The sequence below is a fragment of the Canis lupus genome, chromosome 26 (assembly GCF_048164855.1).
Source record: "Canis lupus baileyi chromosome 26, mCanLup2.hap1, whole genome shotgun sequence".
In the NCBI taxonomy this organism is placed as follows: domain Eukaryota; kingdom Metazoa; phylum Chordata; class Mammalia; order Carnivora; family Canidae; genus Canis; species Canis lupus.
In genome coordinates, this window is record NC_132863.1 from 35,340,019 (window position 1) to 35,362,288 (window position 22,270).

Below are 22,270 nucleotides of genomic sequence, written 5' to 3' on the forward strand. Positions count from 1 at the left end.
ACTTGTGTGGCTCCTGTAAGTCACAAGCAGAGACCATATCCTTTTATCTTTGTGTTCAAAGTTCCATGCCCACAGCCTGGCACTTAGTAGGTGCTTACTGTTTGTCAGATGAGAAGGGGAGTGGCTGTAAGCTCCTGCTTCTCCTACTCTTGCCCACTCTCCTCTCGTTCCCTATCCGCTGGCTTGAGAATAAGATGGCCAGTCTCTCCTTCCTTGGTGACTGACAGATTCACATTCCCAGGCTCCTGCATGTTGAAGTAAAACATGGCTCCCAGTTTTGGGTATGCAGGTATGTGTGTGCAAGCTGGATGTGAATCTGGAATACTGTGTGCTTGTGGCAGAGGCAGTGTGTGTGTATCTTTGTGTGTCCTGAGGGAGGAGCATCCCACATGAGCTCTGATGACCTGTGGGGCAGTCAGTGAGTCAGTGCTTGTGTGTGTCACTGTCTTCCAGTGTGTTGATGGGCATGTTGATATGTGTATTCATTTGTCTGTCATGTGGGGTGGGTACTTGTGTGCATGAGTTTATTAGAAGTTTCATCTTGAGAATTATTTGGGTGATTTTTAACATCTTTGGCTCTGAGGGGAGCCTCCAGCACTTCCTTCTGGGTAGGTCACTGCATGGGGGTGGGTAGACAAGGGCTCCTTAGGGGAAACAAAATCTGGTGATGTCTTTGCCACAGCTGTTCTTGCATCAGTCCTCTGGTCCCAAGTAGATGCTTTCCCCACCCCTTGTCCTCACCTAGACCCATGGGGAGAAATGACAGCATGTGGAAGATGGGGAAGGGTTGGGAGACATTTGGGAGGTCACTTGTGTATGAGCATTATCTTTAATTCTGGACCAATGGGGTGGAGTTTGCCCCTGGAAGTGCCTCCTGCTGCCAGGGGATCAGCTGTAGTGGGAACCTAACTGATGGGGGTGAAAGAAGCAAGTCAGAGGCTGATTCTTGAATCCACCATTAATCCTGGGCTGCAGCCCCCATACCTTAGTTTTGTAATCTGTAGTATAGGGAGGTTAATAACGATTTGGCTGGTTAGAAGTGGACCTGGGGTCAGTTGTTACAACTCTGAGCTATTCCCACATCCCTTTATACCTCTTTCCACTGTCCCCCAGTTTCTGAAGGAGCAAGACAGGGCACTGGGCCTCAGTTAAGACTAACAGGAGTTGAGATGTGTTCCCATGCATGAGAAGGAGCTGACTTATGCTAGGGGGATGGAGCAAGACCATAAGATAGCCCATCCCTGCTCTAGCTCAAGCTCTGTGGTGTCGCCTTGGGCATGTTGCTTCCACTGTCTGAGCCTCAGTTTCCTCATCTGTAGTATAAAGGAGTTGAACAGGAAGCTATCTGAGGGTCATTGTAGCCATAAAGATGCTAAGATTCTTTGATGATCTAGAAGGGTGAAGTTCTCTGCCTCCCCCATACTCAAACCTCATGTTTCCGTCTATCTGTAAATTGGGAAGAATGACACTGAGTTATTCATATAAATATCTGATCTGGAGATCGCCAGTCTGTTCAGGTTGTTCTCCAATCACCCCCTTTTCAAGCCGGGACTCAGAACCTCACTGCCCAGTACCTCAGCCCAAGGTGAGCCCCGGGAATCTCCATGGCAACAAACTGGTTATGAACGGGGCTGCAGTTGCCATGGTGACGGGCTGCTCTCTCTCTCTCTCTCTCTCTCTCTCTCTCTCTCATCCCCCTCATCTCCCCTCCCCTCTTCTCAATGAACCAGAGCGATCTGTGGACACCAGCTTTCCAGGTGGGGTGGGGGTGGGGGGTGGTGCAGTGAAAAGGGGGTCCAGATTGAGAAAGAAGAAAGATGGGTTGAATCTGTAGGGGAATGGGGGGCTGTTGGGGTGCCATTGCCATGGTGACAGGGCTGCAGCCTGTTAATTAAGCCCCCGGTTGCCACGGAGACGATGGTGGTTGACGTGCTCTGCGGCGAGCCCTGTGTGTGTGGGGTGTGCTGTGCGCTGGACTCATCAATTCACTGTGAGGGTTTTGGGTCTGGAGGACAGGCATGTAGTTTGGGAGAGGAGTGAAAGAGGGAATTCAGGGCCTTGGCTCCAGAGGGACAGCTGGGGTGGGTGGGTTAGGTCATGGGGGTAATGATATGCAGATAAGGATGGGTAGAGATTGAGCCATGAGGAGGAACACTACGTCTACCTCCTGTGGAAAGAAGACCCAGTCAGGTGGCTCCAGCTTCCTCCAAATGGCCTTATATCCTGGGTCAGTGGTTGGAGCCCTGGACTGGAGGTCAGGGAGCTGGATTCTAGTCCCCAGTCTGCCACAAGTTTACCCCATGAAGAAATTTGTACCTTTTCATTTCTAGACTTAAATTTTCCCATAAATGAGGGATGGCAAAAAATAATTTATGAAGTCTCTTCCAGTTCCCACATCCTGACACTTAGGCAGCTTCCCTGAAACCTTTTTCTCTCTGAGAAATGCATGGTGGGAGAAGAGTGAACTTTAGACATTCAGAATTCAGAAACAGAACCCTTCCCAACCCTGCATCTTGTGTTGATAGAATGAGAGAGTTTCCCTAGCCCTCGATCTTCCTAGTGCTCTGGGTGGAGATAGGATGCTGAGCCATGTTCCTGGGGCTCAGAGCTGAGGGTCACCTTACTGGTGACCTTACTGGCTGAGACCAGGCTGGCAGTGCAGGTAGTACCTGCAATGGTGTTTTCTCAAAGCCTCACTGAGAGGGTTGGCCTGAAAAGCCAGAGTAGGGACCACTCTCCTTGAGAAGTAGGAGCATTACTTGAAGGTATAGGCTCTCCCTCTGGGGCTGTTTCCTTACTTGGTCTTGGCTCCTCAGGGAGGGCTCCAAGGCTTTAGTCTGAAATAAATGGAGAGAGCACTAAGAGCTCTCAGAGTGAGAAGAAGTTCCTTGGATGTATGTGACCTAACCCTTTTGCAGATGGAGACACTGAAGTCCAGAAAGAGGAAGTTAATTTTTCCCAGGGATACACACAGTTTGGGGACAGAGAACAGGGTAAGTTCACTATGTCTTGAATTACATATGCCTTGTGGGATAGGAACTCCCGTAAGGGTAGGCAGACGGAGCACCCAGAGAAGAGGAGTCACTCCTGCCTTCACCTGCACTCGCTTGGGATCTAGGTTCCTCCTGTGGGTGGGCTCAGTCCCTGTGTGGCCAGGGCTCTGGACCACAAATGAATAGAAGTACCTCCAGGGGGACATCCCAGATCTGAAGTTGCTGAAAAAATCTCAGCATTTATTTTACAGCACTTCTCAGACAAACATGCTACACATTTTGCTGTTACCTGTCTCTATGAGTAGTGGAAAACCATAATGCTGTGGCTTGTGGCGGTGATGGTGGGGTGTATATGGAGTGGAGAGCTTAGAAATTATTGAATATTGGTCTGTCCACCTGCTATCCTTTTAACCTCTGTCACGAATCTAAACTCATCTCATCTTTTTGGTGATTTTCTCACTGGGAAAGCCAAGAAGACCAATTTTTAAAAGATATTTATTTATTTATTTATTTATTTATTTATTTATTTATTAGATAGATAGAGAGAGAGAAGGCATGAATGGAGGGGTGGGCAGAGAGAGATGGAGAAGCAGATTCCCTGCTGAGCAGGGAGCCCGATGTGGGGGTTGAGACCATGACCCTGAGTCCATGACCTGAGCCAAAAGCAGATGCTCAACCAAGTCAGCCAGGGCCCCCCAAGAAGACCAATTCTTACGCCTTGTCTGAATAGCTAGGTCTCCACCCTAACGAGGCCCTCCAGCATCCATAAACCCTGGTGGTAGTGATACCTTAGTGGTGGGTCCCTCCGAACCTCTTTCAGTCAGCTGCCAAAGACTGTGATTGACCTGATCTGAAGCCACTGACAAATATGTGCAAGGACTCTGAGCAGCGGGTCCTGTCAATGGCCCTGTAAAGTCATGTCCTAGAATGGGGTCTCTAGTCATGTGGACAGATTTTTTTAGGACCCTTGAAGTCTTCTGGGCCTACTTCCAGTTGCCAGCTGAGGGGCCCCTTCAGTCCTGCACCTCTGAAGCCTGGCCGCCACCAGTAAAGGGGAGAGAGCTCATCTCAGACCCTTCCCTGTTCCCTTTTTGGTAGCCAAGAATCAGAGATTGCTGAGCAGTTTGGTTTGACTGTATCCTTGTCCCTTCCGTTGGAGGCAAGACCAATGTTTCAAAGAAGTTATGTTGAGGAAGGGTCCTAAACTAGAATAAAGCAAACTGGATTCTAGACTAAATCCTGCCATTTGCTGGCATTGTGTCCATAGGCAGTCATTTCTCCTCTTTGGGCCTTAGCTTTTTCATCTATAAGATGAAAGTTGTCTGTTAGATAAGATGGTTGATGTGATCCTCTCCAGCCATGGAACTCTCCTGAAACTTAGAGGGCCAGTGCTGGGGGCTAGGGTGAGTCTGAAAATAATTTCCCCTTAATCTGCTCTCACCCTTGGATGTTTAGATCTTTCAGAGACACACAGAGTCCATACCTTTGATGCTGCTTCCTGAGATGTCTCCACTGCTGGCTTAAGTCTAAATTCTAGGGGTTGGCCCAGAGAGGTCCCAGGACAATCAAGCTTCTGGAGGACTGGTGTCAGTGGAGGGGGAGGAATGGAGAGAGCGGGTTGGCTCTGGAATCCTCAGAAAGCAATCCAGGATTAGGGGATTAGACACTCCCGCCCCAGGAGAAAATCTGGTCCCAAACCCACAGTCGGCCTCATTCCTCCCTCCCCCACTCTGTCCAGCCTCCTACCGGCCTGCCCTCCCTTGAGGCTGCACCATCCCCAGTGGGGAGTCAGCCATCCCTGGAATCTCACTGCTGCCTTCTCTCCTTCTCATCACATCTCCTTCCCAGGGTCATTCTACAGTCAGAGGGTCCCTGTCTGTGGACTCCTGGAATTTGTCTTGGGGGTGAAATGCTAGGATTCAGTCTAAGCACAATGAGAGGGTTCATTGCAACTCCTCAGGTTCCACCCTTCCCATTTTAAGACAAGATGAGACAGACAGTTCAGCCCAGTGACCCTGAACCCTTGGGGGCAGCACACTGATTCAGTTAAGGGCTCTAACCTCAACCCCCCTCCCCCATCCGCCCCCAGTTCCAACCTTTTGAACAGCGGTTTGGGAAAGGGCCTGGTTCTCTGCTCCTCTTCAGGGCTGGCCTCCCCAGCTTTGCAGACAGGCTCCCCAGGGACCCATATTCCATGGCGCCCCACCCCCGCCGCCTCAGTACTCCTCGCCTTCCCCCTAGGGGTCACCCCAGACCCCCAGCCAGGCAGCCGCTGCGGGGCCGCCTCCCCGCGGCCGCGACCTAGTTCCCTGCCGTTATTTTTAGGGCGCGGGATGGCACCTGCCCACGTGCCGGCCCCGCCTGTGCCGGGGAGTGGGGGGCGGGCGGAGCTGCGTCTGCTCGTGGGAGGCGAGGCCCCCGTCCCCCGCAGCATCCCCTTCATCCTACCCGTGCAAGCCCCCGGTTTTCGTGCGAGGGGGCCTCCAGCCGCGCTCAGCCCGCCCCTCGTCTCCTCTTCTTCCTCCCTCTCGCGCTCCCCCCCAAAACCCCGCCAGTGGCTCACGCCTCCTGCATACGGGATGAGGTGAGCAGCGCCGCCGCTGAGAGGGGGCGCGCGCGGGTGTGAGCGTGTGTCCGTGTGCGAGTGTGTGTGCGCCGGGCGGGCGGGCACTGCAGCTTCTTCCTCCGTGGAGCGGAGAGCGAGAGAGAGCTAGAGCGAGCGAGAGCGGCGAAGGCGGGCAGAGGGGCGCGGGCGAGGCGGAGCAGCCATCCCCGGGCCCGGCGCCGCGCCGCCACCATGCTAAACAACCTGACGGACTGCGAGGACGGCGATGGGGGAGCCAACCCCGGTAAGCAGCGGCCCGGGGGCGGCGAGGGAGGGGGCGGCAAGGAGAGGAGGCAGCTCTAGGGTTAGAGGCAGAGCGGGGGCCGCCTCCTTCAGAGAAGAGGCTGAGACTGACCGGGGCGGTGGGCGCCCAAGGCGGCCTGGAGCCCGGCTCCATTGGAATGCGCCAGGCGCTGTCCGAGGTGCTGGAATGCGCCGCGCCCCGGGCAGGGCTGGGGGCCGAGGGGTTGCCATTGCCCACAGCCCGGGGGCAGACGTGGGTTAGCTAAGCGGGGGAGGCGGTGGGAAGGGGATGGAAGAGCTAGAATGGGCTGACGTGGACCTCGACGGGCGGGAGGAGGGTTCCTTTCCCCAAGAAGGGACCCCGGCGTCCTGGCGCAGAGCGTTGACCGGCGGCGCGGGGAGGGGGTGGGGGGGTGCAGTCTGCTGCAGTCCCTCGCTCTGAGACTTCCAGCTGAAAGGTGGGGGGAAGGTGCCCATGGGGGGTTGGAGACATATGACAGCCCCCGTCCGGGCTGCAGTGTCTCCTTAAGGGGACACTTGGTGCAATCCGGGCCCCCTCCCCCAAAGCTGCCCCAGGTCCGACCTCAGACAGAAGCGTATCTCCTCCGGAGATTTTTTCAGCTCTACTTTGCGGAATCTCCCTCTCCCTCTCCCTCTCGCGTGCCCAAGGGTTCCTATTCAGGACGGGAAGCAAGATCACCCTCCTTTCTTCCCCCTTTTCCCTTCCTCTGGTGCCCTGGGATGGCAATGAGGTTTCCAGGGCGGGGCAAGGGGGAGCCTTTCTAGTCAGCTCTGCTATCTTCCCCAGTGAGGCCTCAGGAATGGGGGTCCCGGCGGCTGAATCCCCGGCGCCGCGGAGCGGACACTGCGGACGCGCTGCGGTGGGTGCGGAGACTCTCTAGGAGCCCAGGGGCTTGAAGCAAGTCCTTTCGCCGCTCCTGCTTTCCGCCGCCCTCCTCCACGGTTTCCCTGCTCCGAGGTCTTCGGGGCCAGCCACCCCCTCGGGCTCCCAGGCCCCCCGCCGCCCCCCAGCGGTCTCAGCCATCCATCACGGCTGTCAGCCGCCCCCACCCCCCACCCTCCAGCGGCGCTGCGTCCCTTGCGCACTAGCGCGCCTCCCGCTCCGGCTGTCTGCGCTCCGCGCCTTCAAACGCTCCCTTGGGCATTGCTTGACCCTCTGGGCTGAGACTCCTGCAGACTTCCCTGGGGGGTGGCCAAAGACCCCTAAGGACCGAAAGACCGGGTCTTCTAGAAAGACTGGGAGCCTAAACTTAAAGTCTTCCAGATCCTGGATCCAAGTCAGAGCCAAGTGGCCACTTGGGAAGACTGTGGACACTAGGGTCCCCAATGCTCTGTCTGAGACCCCCTGTTCGTCCCTGAGGTTGAGTGGTGTACAGGCGTCGGAACCACAGGCTGGCCAGCTAGCTCATCCATCGTCCCAGTGACCCTGGGGTTGCCTCATCCAGCAGCCACCCCCTCCCCAGCAGGCTTCGGCTACAGCTATGGGGGAAGAGGGTTTGGCAAAGTCGAGTCTGCGGCAGATTTAGGCATGCCGACGCGGTGCCCAGGGAATGAGTTGTGTGTGTGTGTGTGTGTGTGTGTGTGTGTGTATGGGGAGGGTCATTGGCATCTGGGATCTCCTTCAGATGCCTCCACTCTGAGGACAGTTGCTCAGCCTGAGAGAGATAATCTCTGCTCCCCTCAGACACGGTGTGTGGTATGATCCCCTAGCCCCTGCTTTCTCTACTCTGAGGTTTGTGCCTTACTGGGTCTTGGGGTTTCCATGGGGGTCTCAGGAGGCCTAGGAAAGAGGCATCTCTGTGTATGAATGGGAATCCAACTAGGAACTCCCTTCTATTCTACCCATTCTCCATTAGTTTCTGGACTCTGAGTATAGAGGGCCCATCTGGAGACCTTCTCTTTTTGTGTAGGGTCCAGGACCTGGGACTAGAGTGGCCAGGACCTGGGTCAGGTGTTTGGGGTCCCAGAAAGAGAAAGACTCCCATGATGCCCAAAGGTGGTCATAGAGGGCTCTAAGAAGCCGCTGGGCTGGAGGGAATAGCCAAGAGCCTCTGCCATCTCTGATCTTAGGTTCCTGGGGGTGTAGGTGAGGACCTGGGGACTGACCTCAGGGAGGTGGTAATAGCCCAACAAGTAAGGGGGCTCCTCTAGACTAAAGAAGAACCGAAGGATATTGTCTCTGGTCCCAGTCTCCTATCCCCTTGGGGTCTGGGGCCCTCCCCCACTCCCCCAATCTGGCTTGGGGATTCCCCCAGGCCTGGCCCCAGGCCCCCGGGGGAGGCTCCTTAGGTCGAGCCGTTAGCCTGTTTCCTCCCCAGGAGCTCTGGCCGCCGCAGCTTAATTGAAAGCCGATTCGGGCTGAGAGCTCCCAGGGGGCGGGGGCGGGGGCGGGGGCCGGGCGGAGAGGGCTCAGCCTCAGTCTGGCCCTGCCTCTCGCGCGCGCGCCTCTTGCCGCTACCCAGCAGCCTACGTCCTGGCCCTGGGGATTCAGGGCGAGTCCCCCAGCTCCTCTGAGAACTCCTGAGGCTCGCCCCTCTCCCCGCAACCAGCGGGCCCGCTGTTCCAAGGAGGGGACAAAAATCAGCCCCGGGCAGACGAGGCTGGCGGCCTTGGCGGCCCGTCCAGATGGCGGGTGGAAGGGCGGGACCCAGGACGAGCCTGCCGAGCCGCCCTCTCCCCGGCCCTCAGCTCCTAGCTGGGATCCGGCCCGGAGCCTGGCTCCGCGCTGCGCGTCGCGTTACATAAGCGGCTGCGGGCGCGTGGCCGCCTCGGCTCGGCGCTGCGCTCTCGGCCCGCGCGGTCGCCATGGAGACCGGCGCGGGGCTGCCTAGTAGCCGGGTCTCGGGCCAGGACGCCCCCCTTGCCGCCCCGCACGCGCCCCGGGACCCCGGGAAAGAGGAGGGGCTTCGGAGGGGGCGTGAAAGGTAGAGGGGAAGGGCTCTACCCGGAGACCCGGAGCGGACGCCGCCGGGAGAGGGACCCAGCCCCACAGGGGACAGGGTCCCTAAATCTTGGCGCTTGGGGAGTATGGGATGGAGAGCCCGAGCTGAGTAAGGCATCAAGTACATGAATAATAACTGTACTTGTAATAGCATCGATAGTTACGGTTATGTGCCAGGCGCACCCAATAGGCATTATTTCCCCTAATCCCCAGGACAGCCCTGGGAGCTAAGCACAATTATTATCCCTTTGCAAAGGAGGAAACTGAGGCTTAGTTTAAGTGACTTGCCCAACATGGCGACACAGCCAATGAAGCTGGGACCAGAACCTAAAGCTTGATCCCAGCCCTTTCCCTTAATCATCAAGAAATTTGTTCTTATTCCCCTCAACCCCTCTGGTTCCCACCACCGTGTGGTGAGAATATGAAGCATCTTGTCAGCATTTTAAAAGGAGGAGGAACCCACTTCTCTTTTATTTCTTCTGTTCTCTGGCCCCAGACAGCTCTTCTGAGACCCCGGGGGTCAGGAAGAGAGCCTGGGGGAACTTATGTCCAATGACATTTTTCCCCTGAGCATCTATTATGTGCTAGTTCTCACTGAGGGGACAGGTCTGCCATTTTCAGGAACTCATATGTGTGGACAAGAAAGAGGTGATGATGTCCCCCTCTTTGGGGATCAGGAGTTTCCGGCTTGATGGATGAGGTGGAGGTGGTGGCAGGAGAAGGTGGTGGGTGTCCCTTGAGCTGGTGAGGCATCGCTTTCCCTTTCACAACTTTGAGTCAGGATGAGATTGTATTTGTAACAGGTCATGCTCTGGGGATGGACCCTGGCTGGGTGACTAAGGCAAGTTTCTAGGAGTTAGGGAGGAGAAGGATAGGGGAGGCTTTGGGAAGATGGGGATGGAGAGAAACATGGCAGGAGATGAAAGGACAGGAAATTCGGAATACATAGGGCCTCAACTTCATTTGGGATTTATTTATTGGGGAGTTTCCCCAGGGTCTGGAGAGATGTCTACTATTGGGATTCAGTCCTGGAACTGGGAAAGGGTGCCCGCTGAAGCCACGGGCAAGTGCCTGGGAGGGTCCCCTTATCTCTTTGAAAGGACCTCTCCTAGATGGCCAAGAGCCTTTCTCCTTGGGTGATCTCATTCAGATGCACGGTTTCATACACTTCCTCCACACATTCTCCTGGGTTACCCTTATCTTTTCTCTGCCCAGCCTCTCTCCTGGGTCCCAGACTCTGTATGGCTTCTGGCTGTATTTGCTTAAGTGGCCTATTCTATCTTACCCTCCATCAAATTCAGCATCTTCCCCACCCCCAGTCTCTTCTCTTCCCCCATTTATCAAATAGCACCATCACCCACCCATTAACCTATGCTAGAAACCCCAGGCATTATCCCAGATTCTTCCTTCTCACGTCCCCAAACATCTGGCATAGAAATATGTGCCAGTAATTCTTGAGTCTGCCCATTGCCCTGCATTGCTCTGGTCTGGGTCATCATCAGCCCCTGCCCGGATTACTGAAAGTCTCGAACTAGCATCTGTGTTCTTCATCTAAAAGCCAGAGTGATTGCTCTAAAACACGAGTCTGTTCGTGGCACTTCTTGGCCTGAAACTCTTCATGACTTCCCATTGTCCTCTGGATGAAGGCCAAAATCTTTAACATGTTTTGCTAATCATTTAAGGACCCAGCCCATACCTTCTGAGGCTCATCTTTTCATAGGTTACTTTCCGCCTTTCAGCCCCTCCCTCTGTGCCCCTTCCTCAGACTTTCTTTCAGCTTCTCTGACCGACTCTGTTCACTCCCCCTCTGGGCCAGCGAACATGCTGTTCTGCTGTTCTCTTTGCCTGGAACACCCTCCTGTCTCCCTCCCGGTCTAGCTCTTACTCATCCTTCAGTTCTCAGCCTACTCGTCACTTCCTCTGGGAAGCCTTCCGTGACCTCCCAGGCTGGGCTGAATGTCTCTCTTGTATTCCCACAGTCCCTAGTTCATCTTCAGTCACAGAATTTACCACTCTCAGTTGGAAATTCCTGAATACTGGTTTATCTCTCCTGCCTGTGGGTTCCCTGAGGGCAGAAGTGGTGACTTAGTCTTTGTCTACTCTTCCCTCCCTCCACATGCCCATGCTGGCACATGGGAGAGATTCAGTAAATATGTGTTGACTGAAGATGCATGAGTTGCGTAGGAGTTGCCAAATGGGTCATTTCTCCAAGAGGTGGAGTATCCTTTGGGCCTTGAGCTGTAGTATTCTTTATCTTTGCCTCTGGGAGAGAGCATGCTTCCACCCCAGAACACCACCATGGTCCCAGTTATGGACAAGGAAGGGAACCTGGAGAGTCTGAGGTGCCCTGCTGAATGAAGAAGGACCCCCAAGAGCAAGGAAGCACTCATGTGTTCATTAAAAACTTAGTATGTGCCAGGAAGTGCACTAGGCTCTTTATACATGTTGTCAACTAAAACGCGGCTAGCTCGGTTTTTCCAATGTGCAAACTGAGGTGCAGGGAGTTAAAGTGGCCACACAGCTGGATGCGCAGACACAGGGATGACAACCAGTTGGTGCTGGACCCCTGATGGGAACCTCTGCCTTCTCAGGTGATGGCAACCCCAAGGAGAGCAGCCCCTTCATCAACAGCACTGACACAGAGAAAGGAAGGGAGTATGATGGCAAGAACATGGCCCTGTTTGAGGTGGGTTGCTGGGGTCTCCCCCCTTCCCCAGTTCATTTCCTCATTCATCTGCCTTCCCTCCCTCAGGAAGTGTTCTTCTCTCCACTTCCTCCTCAGGTCCACCTTCTTCTCCTTCCCATTACCCCTGATACTCCCTCGCCTTATCCCACCATCTTCTTTCCCTGTTTTCCATGCCTCTTCCTCCTCCTTCCCCATGTCATCCCAGCCCCAGTGGTTTGCCTTCCTTGCCCCCATCCCTCCCTGCCTCCTACCATGTAAGTCACCTGGCCCTCCCCCAGGCTCTTGAGTCTTATCACTGCCACCCTCCCCTCACAGGAGGAGATGGACACCAGCCCCATGGTGTCCTCCCTGCTCAGTGGCCTGGCCAACTACACCAACCTGCCCCAGGGAAGTAGGGAGCATGAAGAGGCAGAAAACAATGAGGGTGGAAAAAAGAAGCCAGTGCAGGTGACGGCCTTGGGGAAAAATGGATGAGGGAGGAAGGAGGGGTAGAGGGGATGAAGGATGGGGAGACAAAAGAGTGTTAGTTGAAGGGATGGATGATGGAGGCAGAAGGATAGGAGTTAGGGGTTGAGGGTGAGGAAGAGATGGGAGATGAGGGATAGAGATGAAGGAGAAGGGGGGAGAGGGAAGGGGGGTAAAAACCAGAGGGAGGAGGGATGAAGGGATGGGGATGGAGAACGGGGAGAAGGAGTGGGTCTGGGACGTTCATAGTGATTAGGAGCTGCAGAAACTGATGCTGGCGTCCTTGGCAGGCCCCACGCATGGGCACCTTCATGGGCGTGTACCTCCCGTGCCTGCAGAACATCTTTGGTGTCATCCTCTTCCTGCGACTCACTTGGGTGGTGGGCATCGCAGGCATCATGGAAGCCTTCTGCATGGTCTTCATCTGCTGCTCCTGTGTGAGTGACACCTTCCCTTTCCCACCCCCTGACCACTGGGCCAGAGCAGGGACCCCAGGGGTGGCAGGGGGTGGGGAAGCATGAGACTTGAGCTTTTTATAGGAACCACTGTGTATGATCTTTGAGAGTAAATTAGGTCTGACTGGTCCTTCCTGCCTCTCACAGGCTGGTCCCTGATGGCCGCTAACCAGGTTTCACCTAGATCTGTGTTTGCGTGTGTGTGAGTGAGTGTGTGTATAATTATACAAGTAATGCAGATTCATTGATGAAAAAGATAGGCGTATAGAAGGAAATCAAATCCACCTAGAAAACTACAGTTGTTAATATTTTGGTAGGCCCAGACTCACAAAACATGAGAGTATGCCACAAACAGTTTTGTAACAGAATCCTTTCCACCTCCCTAAAAAGTCAAATATTTACTAACCACCTCCTTCTCGTCATGTTTCCATTCCCTCACACGTGACCCTTGAGCCACATCTGCGTGTGTACTGATGCTAGTACACCTATTTTATTTCTTTTTAACTTTTATTTTGACATAATTTCAGACATGGAAAATTTGCAAGAAGAGGAAAAATGTTAATACATTATCATATTTATTCCATCCTCTCTCTTAAGTACTACCTTTTCCCTCCTGAATCTGAGAGCAAGTCGCAGACATGATGCCTCTTTATCCTAAATCCTTCAGCGTGTGTTTACTAAAAACGAGGACATTCCCTTACATAACCACAGTACAATTATCAAACCCAGGAAACTAGTGTTGATACATTAATGATGTCTTAACAGTGACACATTAATAAGGTTTTATCTGCAGGCCTTATTCAGATTTTGCCAATTGTCCCAATCATGTCCTTGGTAACTGAAGAAAAATTCAAGATCATGTTTATATTCATTTATGAGATCGTTTTAGCCTCCATTAATCTGTAACAGCTCCTCCTTTGTCTTGCATGACATTGACACTTTGGAAGAGTATGGATCAGTTAGTTTGTATAATGTCCTTTGGTCTGGGTTTGTCACGTATCTGTTCACGATCAGATTCAGGATATGCATTTAGGCAGGAATACAGTATATATATTTTATTTTATTTTTTAAAAAAATATTTTATCTATTTATTCAAGAGAGAGAGAGCCCAAGCAGAGAGAGTGGCAGGCTGAGGGAGAGGGAGAAGCAGGCTCCCCACTGAGTAGGGAGCCCAATGATGTGGGGGCTCAATCCCAGGATACTGGGATCATGATCCTAGCCAAAGGCAGTCACTTAACTGACTGAGCCATCTAGGCGCCCCTACAGTGTACCTATTTTATAGATAAAGGCACCAAGGCTTAGGGAAGTGAGGTGACTTGTCCCAGGTCAGACAGCTGGTCAGAGGCCAAGCTGGGATTTCCAGAGCTCTCTGATGCTGTAGCTTGTGCTTCTCCTGTGTGCATGGTGAATAAGAGGTTTTCTTGACAAGAAGGACTTGGCAGGAGTAGAAATTGGAACAGGACCAGGGAGAAGCTCAGCAAGGACTTGTGGGTTTGGCAGGTGTTTATGGGGTAGGAAGGTTTGGCCCTTTCCCAGGGCACTGCGGCCCCCACCCTAGCTGCCACTTTGATGATCTCTCTCCTCACAGACCATGCTCACGGCCATCTCCATGAGTGCAATTGCAACTAATGGTGTTGTACCTGGTATGTGATGGGGCTGTTTGAGGGGAAAGGGACCTGGATGGTCGGGAGGGGTGCCTGGATGGTTGGAAAGAAGGACAGAGCCACAGGCTTCATGGGCTGTCAGGACCAGGAGAGGCAATATTGCAAGCCTGGGGGCTGGGCTGTGATTTGGTGGGGTGGGTGGGGGCAGCAGTATTAAGCAGAAGGGAGGGAAGCAGTTTATGGAGTTGAACAGGTCAATGCAAGATCTCCTTTTTGCCTGAGACCCTCTTCTCTGTCATCCTATTTTTCTGAGCCATGACCTCCTTAGAGGGGTAATTAGCAACATGGTAATTAGTGCTGCAAAATCCATTCAGAGTGGCTGGCTGAGTCTCCCACCAGTCCTAGGCTGCACCGTGTAAGGTGTGAGGCCCAGAACAACTCCTTTCTCACCTCTGTCCCTGAGCCCCCTCACCCTCAATGGCAGCCCAGGTCCCCTTGAACTTCTTGCTGACATTAGGTTCTTTCTGCAGCTGGCGGCTCCTACTACATGATTTCCAGGTCTCTGGGCCCAGAGTTTGGGGGCGCCGTGGGCCTCTGCTTCTACCTGGGCACTACCTTTGCTGGGGCCATGTACATCCTGGGCACCATCGAAATCCTACTGGTGAGAGGGGCCAAGGAGGAGGTGTGGGGTTCCAGGCTGTCAGTCAGTTAACCAATGCTTCCTCGTCTCCTCCTGGGGAGAGGTCCAAACCACTCAGTGAGGTCAAAAGGAAGTGTAGTTCTGTCTTTAAAGAATTCACAATCTAGTTGGGGAGACAAGATACGGTAATTACGTAACGTGAACAACTGTCGTTCATTGGGCTCCCACTGTGCTCTCAGCAGAGTTCCAATTGCTTTACAGTCATTATCTTGAATCCTCACAAGGATCAAGTATTATTATGCCCATTTTACAAATGAGAAGTTCAGAGAGGTGACATGACTTGCTCAAGGTCATTCAGCTACCAATGGCAGAGGTGGGTTGTTAAGAGTAAAATCGTGGTAGAAATAATAAAAATAATGTCACATCATAGCTACGTAGTAGGTGATTGCCTACCATGTGCCTGGGACTGTACTGATTTCTCTGTGGATGTTCATTGTCCAGGCAGGCTGGTGCTGGTGACCAGTGGGTTGCAAAAGAGAAGAATTTGAGATGAGGAAAGCAGAGTTCAGGGAGTTTAGGGAACATGTGGAAGGAATATGAACCTGTGCTTTTCTGACCCCAAAGCCAGTGCTTTTCCACTCTACCACACTGTCTTGGAGAACTAGAACTAAAAGATGCAGCTTCTGGGTTTGGGGCAGAATGGAGGAGTATGGGGACAGGGAGGATGGATGGCAAATAAAAGACCAAAGGGCCAAATTCTGAGAGGATAATAATAGACCTCCATGACTTAAAACAATTAAATAATTTAAAAATTATTATAAAAGCAGTTCTGCCCATTGTGTGAAATTGGAAAAATACCAAAGAATGTAAAAAGGGAAATAACAATTGCCCGAAATCACCATTAACATTTGGGTGTATTTCCTTCTATTTTTTTTTGTTTTAACTATATGATATTATATTCTGTCTTTGTAATGTAGAATTCTATAGATTTCCCTAAATAGCTAGAAACTCCCTTTGTAAATAACATTTAGAGTGAAAATAACTTTTTTAAAGAACATAAACATTAATAATAATAAACATGGAAGTTTTAGAAAATATAAATGTATGTGCCAAAAGGATACAGATGATCACATTTCCTCTTATCAGTGGATGCCATTTCCAGTCTTACACTTCTGTAGATATGCTATGATGAGCGTATTTTTTCCAAAGTGCTTCCTGCACTTCAGGTTATATCCTTGGGGGTGATTCTTAGTTGGTTCTTGCTGTGTCACTCACCTGACATCCTTGCCTCCTTTCCACAGGCTTACCTCTTCCCAGCTATGGCCATTTTTAAGGCAGAAGATGCCAGTGGGGAGGCAGCAGCCATGTTGAACAATATGCGTGTATATGGCACCTGTGTGCTCACTTGCATGGCCACTGTGGTATTTGTGGGCGTCAAGTATGTCAACAAGTTTGCCCTTGTCTTCCTGGGTTGTGTCATCCTCTCCATCCTGGCCATCTATGCTGGGGTCATCAAATCTGCCTTCGACCCACCCAACTTCCCGTAAGTGCTGTTGCTCTGAGCCTAAGGCATTGTCCTTCTTCTCCCTGGCTCCGTTTCAGGGTCTGTGATGCCAGCCTCTGCCAACGTCCCTCACCTCATCTCTCAGAATCTGAGTGATTGTGGATTCAGAGCAACCTCCCTTGGGAGGGAAAATCTCCCCTGGTTTGGGGGAAATCTCTACAGGGTGGGGTAATGTTCCTGGAGGTTGGCACAGTTTCCCTTTTGAGGGTCAACTGCTTGCTGGTGGGGTGGACTTAAGAAGAATCAAGTGGGACGATTTCTGAAGGGATGACTGTTTAAGTTAGGAAGCATTTCCTGGATGGGGACAAATTCCTGGAATAGGACAACTTATTAGTGTTGTCCTATTCTCTATCCTGGGAAAGATCACAGAAGAAAGGGTCTAGGGGCTCAGATCTCTGTGGGTTCTGCCTCTTTAGGACACATTTCCTGAAAATCTCACGGCTAGGACGGCGTTCAGAGACTGCTGTCCGTGGTGCTGAAACACAGCTTTGCACCAAAACGGTGCTTTGCGGTGGCTGCATATTAAAATCACTTGGGGTAGCTTTGAAAAAACACCGACTCTGTGCTCCATCCCAATTAAATTAGAATCTCTGGATATGGGGCCCTGGGATCTGTGTTTTTTAGAGCTCCCCCGGTGGTTCTATTGTGAAGCCAAGACAAGGTTATGTCCCTCCCCCATCTTCCTCCCTTGTTTCTCTCCCTAGGATCTGCCTCCTGGGGAACCGCACACTGTCTCGCCATGGCTTTGATGTCTGTGCCAAGCTGGCTTGGGAAGGAAATGAGACGGTGACCACACGGCTCTGGGGCCTTTTCTGTTCCTCCCGTTTCCTCAACGCCACCTGTGATGAGTACTTCACCCGAAATAATGTCACGGAGATCCAGGGCATCCCTGGCGCTGCCAGTGGCCTCATCAAAGGTCTGGGGGAGGGAAGAGGGCTGATGTCCAGGGAACACTACAGGGATTGTGGGTTAAACGGTCAGGATTAAGGAACTCTCCTTGGGATTCACTTAAATTCAGTCAGTTTTAATTGAGCACCTACTCTGGGCCATGTTCTGTCCTTGGCATCATGGAGGAAGAGAGATGAAAGGGAGCCTTCAAGTATCTTACCACCTAGTAGGAATGAAAGTCATTAGTTTAACAACTATTCACTAAGCATCTACTTAATGTCTAGCACTGTGCTGAGCACCAGGAATACGACATAAATAAGTCATAGTCTTTGGCTTCAAGGAGTCTAATGGCAGACACAGATGTATTAGGAAATAAATTGTGATATGAGTAGATGTAGATTCAATGAACAGAAACCTTACAGGGGAGAGATGGGTCATGTGTATAAGGTGGCAAGACAAGGTTTCCTAGACTCATCTGAGAAGGATTTTGGGGAAAAATAAGAGATTTTGAGTTATACTAGGGGAATAAAGGACTTAAGGCAGAAGAACAGCTTGCCTGAAAGCATGCAGACAGAGAAGAGCATATTGTGTCTTTCCAACCACAAATAATTTAGTATGACTGGGGCATAAAGTACAAAGGAAGGAGGGGCAAGAAATGATGTCAGAGAGGCTGGCATAAGCCAGATTGTGGCAGGCCTTGGAAGCCATGTTGAAGGGTTTGAACCACGTCCTGAGGGCAATGAGGAGCACCAGAGGGTTTCAAATAAGGGATGAGCATGGTCAGATCATTTCTAAAGGTTCACTCTGGCTTATCATATGGGTGAGGTAAAAGGGAGAGAGAACAGAGGCAGGGAGTCCAGGAGGATGCTAATGCTGAGTCCAGGTGAGAGATGATGTTTTTCTAACTTAGAGTGATGGAGTGATGTCAGTGGGAATGGAGCAGTGGTTCTCCCCCAGGGCTGTTTTGCCCATCAGGAGACATGTAGCAATGTCTGGAGACATTTTTTGCCATCACTACTAGATGGTTGTTACTGACATCTAATGCGTAGAAGCTGTGATTTTGCTAAACATTCTGCAGTGCTGTAGGATAGCTCTCCGTAACAAAGAATTATCTGACTCAAAATGTCAATAGTGCAGAAGTGGGGGAGCCCTGGAAAGGAGAGAAGGGGCATATTTGAGAAATATTTAGAGGAATGATGGACAGAAGTTGGAGATGGTTTGAAATAGAGGGGGGAGGGGAGTAGTTGAGGGCAACATAAAACTGTCTGAATTGATGGTGATGCCATTTGTTGAGATAAAGGATGCAAAAAAGGTCTGAGGTGTCTGGGCACTGAGATCAGTTTGAGAATGTTGAATCGGTCAGAGATAGGTCTTTATGTGTTTTTTCACCCCACCAGACTGGATTATTTGAGGGCAAGGACTAGATATGATTCATGTACAAAGCCTCTACACATGACCTGGCCCAAAGCAGGAGTTTAGGAAATGTTGGTGGAAATAAAATAGAGCCAAGGCCTCCAGGAGGAGTGAGAAATGGCTGACCTTGATCCTTCTTTTTTGTCCACCCCACCTCCTGGCCCTATAGCTCTAGCACCCCGATTTCTGGTCTTCCTCATGAACATCTTGTCTCCCCCCACAGAGAATCTTTGGAGCTCCTACCTAACCAAAGGGGTGATTGTGGAGAGGCGTGGGATGCCCTCGGTGGGCCTGGCAGAGGGCACCCCTATCGACATGGACCATCCTTATGTCTTCAGTGATATGACCTCCTACTTCACCCTGCTGGTTGGCATCTACTTCCCCTCAGTCACAGGTGAAGGGGAGCTCAGAGAGGGAGGATTCAGCCTGGGAGTGATGGGTAGAGAGAGTCAATGATGATGTGGGGGAATTTCTTAGTCCTACAATCTCATCACATAGACAGGAGCTAACAGTCCAGTTCCCATTGCATAGATGAGGGAATTAAGGCTGGGGGAAGCCAAGTAATGTGCCCAAGGTCTCACACCAGGTGGTATGCCAGGACTAGATCCCAGGCTTCCTGACTCCGAGGCTGCTGTCCTTTCTTCTTATTCTGTCTGGTCTCCTGTGGACACTGTCCTAGCTGCTCCTCTGTTTACAGGGATCATGGCTGGTTCTAACCGCTCTGGAGACCTACGGGATGCCCAGAAGTCAATTCCCACTGGCACCATCCTGGCCATTGCCACCACCTCTGCTGTCTGTATCCTGCACTGCTGGTCTGAAACCACACTGGGTGGGGAGGCCTGGAGGGAGGGCAGCTGAAGCCGCTGCCTCCCGCCCAGCTGGTTTGGGAGGAGAAAGGGGAACGTCACCTTGGGGATTCTCCTTCATCCCCTGCTACAGATATCAGCTCTGTTGTTCTGTTTGGGGCCTGCATTGAGGGGGTCGTCCTGCGGGACAAGTAAGTAAGGGAATCAGGGCTGATCCTGTTCTGGGTGGTGGGTATAGGGGGCCAAGTTCTGGGAAACAGACCCAGAAGGGAGTGCTGAGCCTGTGCAAGGGGAATTGTGGGAGGGAGGTAACAGGGGACTGCTTGCAAACCCACTTTCTTATATTTTATCTTTCTCCTGTCACTCCAGCTCAAGAATTTTGGATGCTCTCTCTCTCTCTCTCTATCTCTCTCTCTCTAATGCTACTTCCCTTTTTTTTCTTTAAAATCTATTAACCCATTTAACATTTCCTAGATGTCTATTTATTGGTCACTGTCCAGAGTTCTGGGGGGAATAAACATAAATGACACATGCTTCTTGTCCTGAAGGAGCTCTTTCGGGGCTGGTAACCATAGTCAACAACAGATTTGGAATGTGGAGCAGCAGAAGTGGGATAAAATAAAGTACAGGGGCTCTGGTAGTACAAGGAGACTGCAATTCAGTGTGCAGGGGGCTGGGGAGGAGGAGGTGATGCTGGAAGTGCCTTCTACACATTTTCTCATTTATCCTTCTCACTTCAAATGTTGAGTAGAGATTACTTAGGTGACTAAGAGTGGGAAGGGCACTCTAGGCAGTGGGAACAGCATGAACAAAGGTGGAGGAGAGAAATAGCTGTGTGTGTGTGTGTGTGTGCATGTGCATGTGGGTGCCTGTAGCTATAAGCAATTCAGAGCTTCTGGAACATACGCTTTTGAAGGATGTGGGCATGTACCACTAGCCGGGTGAAGTAGGAGGTCTTGTCACAGAAGTCAGTTTCCATGGTGCCATCGTGGCTTCTGTAAGGGAAATGAGGCTGGAACCAGTTCTGGAAGCCTGGTTTTTGGTACCAGGACATTAGAGCTTTATTTTATAGAAGATGGGGGAAACTCTGACAGGTTTTAAGCAAAGGAGTGACTTGGCCAAATGGACAATTTGCACATATTGCACTTATTCACTTTTAGGGCAACTTAATCTCCACTTATTTCATTTGATCGTAGACCTCCCACAGGATTCCAAAAGATTCAGCAGGTCATCCAGTAAAATCCTTCATCTGTAGTCCTTCAGCAATGGCCCATTTGAGCAAACCTCTGGTTATACACTCCAGTGACAGGGCTCTCTCTGCCTACAGAGGCAGCATCTTTCAATTTAAGATAGTGTTAGAAAATGCTTTACTTTGATTCTCACACTGCATAACCATGATCATATGATGAGACCAGAACCCCATTTTTCAGATGGAGACACATTCTAATAAGCTAAGAGATTTTACCAGATTTTTTTTTTTTTTTATGATAGGCACACAGTGAGAGAGAGAGAGAGAGGCAGAGACACAGGCAGAGGGAGAAGCAGGCTCCATGCACCGGGAGCCCGACGTGGGATTCGATCCCGGGTCTCCAGGATCACGCCCTGGGCCAAAGGCAGGCGCTAAACCGCTGCGCCACCCAGGGATCCCAGATTTTACCAGATTAACATAGTTTTACACAATTGATAATTTTTTATTTTTAAAGATTTTATTTATTTATTTGAGAGAGAGAGAAAGACAGAGAGAGAGCACAAGCAGAAGGAGCAGCAGGCAGAGGGAGAGGGAGAAGCAGACTCCCTGCTCAGCCTGATGTGGGGCTCAATTCAAGGATCCTGGGTTCATGACCTCAGCTGAAGGCAGACACTTAACCGACTGAGCCACCCAGGCGCCCCCATAATTGACCATTTGCTCTAATCATTTTTGGCATCTTGTTCCAGGCATGCTGCTGAGCATTTTACCTGTGCTATCTCCTTTTATCTTGTCACCAATCACATGAGATAGGTTTATAATGGTTCTGCTTTACAGCTGAGGAAGCTGAGGCAAGGAGAGAGCAAACGAATTGCCCAAGACCACACAGTCAGAAAATCCCCAGGGCCTTACAAGCCCTGTCTCCTCCTCTTGCTCCTTTGGAGCCTAGCCCTGGAGTGGGCATACAGCTGGTCCTGAGGTTGGTGTGGGAGACATGCCCTGGAAATTGAGGCAGCATTGCTCATCCAGCATCTCCTATCCCCTCGCTGCTTCATTCCAGGTTTGGAGAAGCTGTGAATGGCAACCTGGTGGTGGGCACACTGGCCTGGCCATCCCCCTGGGTCATTGTCATTGGATCCTTCTTCTCCACCTGTGGGGCCGGGCTGCAGAGCCTCACGGGGGCCCCACGCCTGCTGCAGGCCATCTCCCGGGATGGCATCGTGCCCTTCCTGCAGGTCAGTGGGAGGTGGAGTGTGAGAAGAACAGCCCATCCACTACACCAGCCAGCCAAGCCATTGCCCAGAGAGGCCACCCAGTGAGCCTATGCCCCCCGAGGCCCTTCCGCTCTGCACTGCCACTGAGAAGAATGGGTGTGCCTTATTTGGGATTTGGCCCATGGCAGTGCCATCTCTTGGGGCAGAGTTGTCTGCTCTGAGGGGAGAAACAAATGGCCCTCCTTTGGCTGAGTGATCAGATAGGGAGGCAGCCAAAGGGCAAGCTCTCTCCATGGTGCTTAAAAAAAAAAAAGATTTATGCAGCACATGGTCATGGCCACTTGCTGGCTCCCAGGGCTCCTCTCTATCTGTCCCACAGGTGGTTCTTTTCTCCTTAAGTGATCATTCAAACTTCATTGCACTGAGGTACCAATGCCAGAGTAAGAGAGACAGAGCCAAAGCCTGGCATCCCCTTGCATACCCCCTGAAGGATACAGCATCTGCTCCCCATTTCCTCACTGGTTAGGGGATTTCTGCCTCTGTTGC

General features: G+C 51.7%; 1 protein-coding gene across 5 annotated transcripts in view; it reads left to right on the plus strand.

Annotated features, from left to right (window-relative positions):
* The window catches only part of SLC12A5 (solute carrier family 12 member 5), a 36,679-nt gene that overhangs the window by 1,987 nt on the left and 12,422 nt on the right, over nucleotides 1-22,270 (plus strand). For 2 of the 5 annotated variants that reach the window (XM_072801278.1, XM_072801279.1), the window contains exons 2-12: nucleotides 11,395-11,489; nucleotides 11,805-11,936; nucleotides 12,245-12,391; nucleotides 13,998-14,052; nucleotides 14,544-14,674; nucleotides 15,955-16,196; nucleotides 16,922-17,133; nucleotides 18,742-18,912; nucleotides 19,216-19,314; nucleotides 19,458-19,515; nucleotides 21,571-21,745. In XM_072801278.1, coding sequence (XP_072657379.1) covers nucleotides 11,395-11,489; nucleotides 11,805-11,936; nucleotides 12,245-12,391; nucleotides 13,998-14,052; nucleotides 14,544-14,674; nucleotides 15,955-16,196; nucleotides 16,922-17,133; nucleotides 18,742-18,912; nucleotides 19,216-19,314; nucleotides 19,458-19,515; nucleotides 21,571-21,745 — 1,517 coding nt within the window. The other 3 variants (XM_072801281.1, XM_072801280.1, XM_072801282.1) reach the window with 3 other exon arrangements.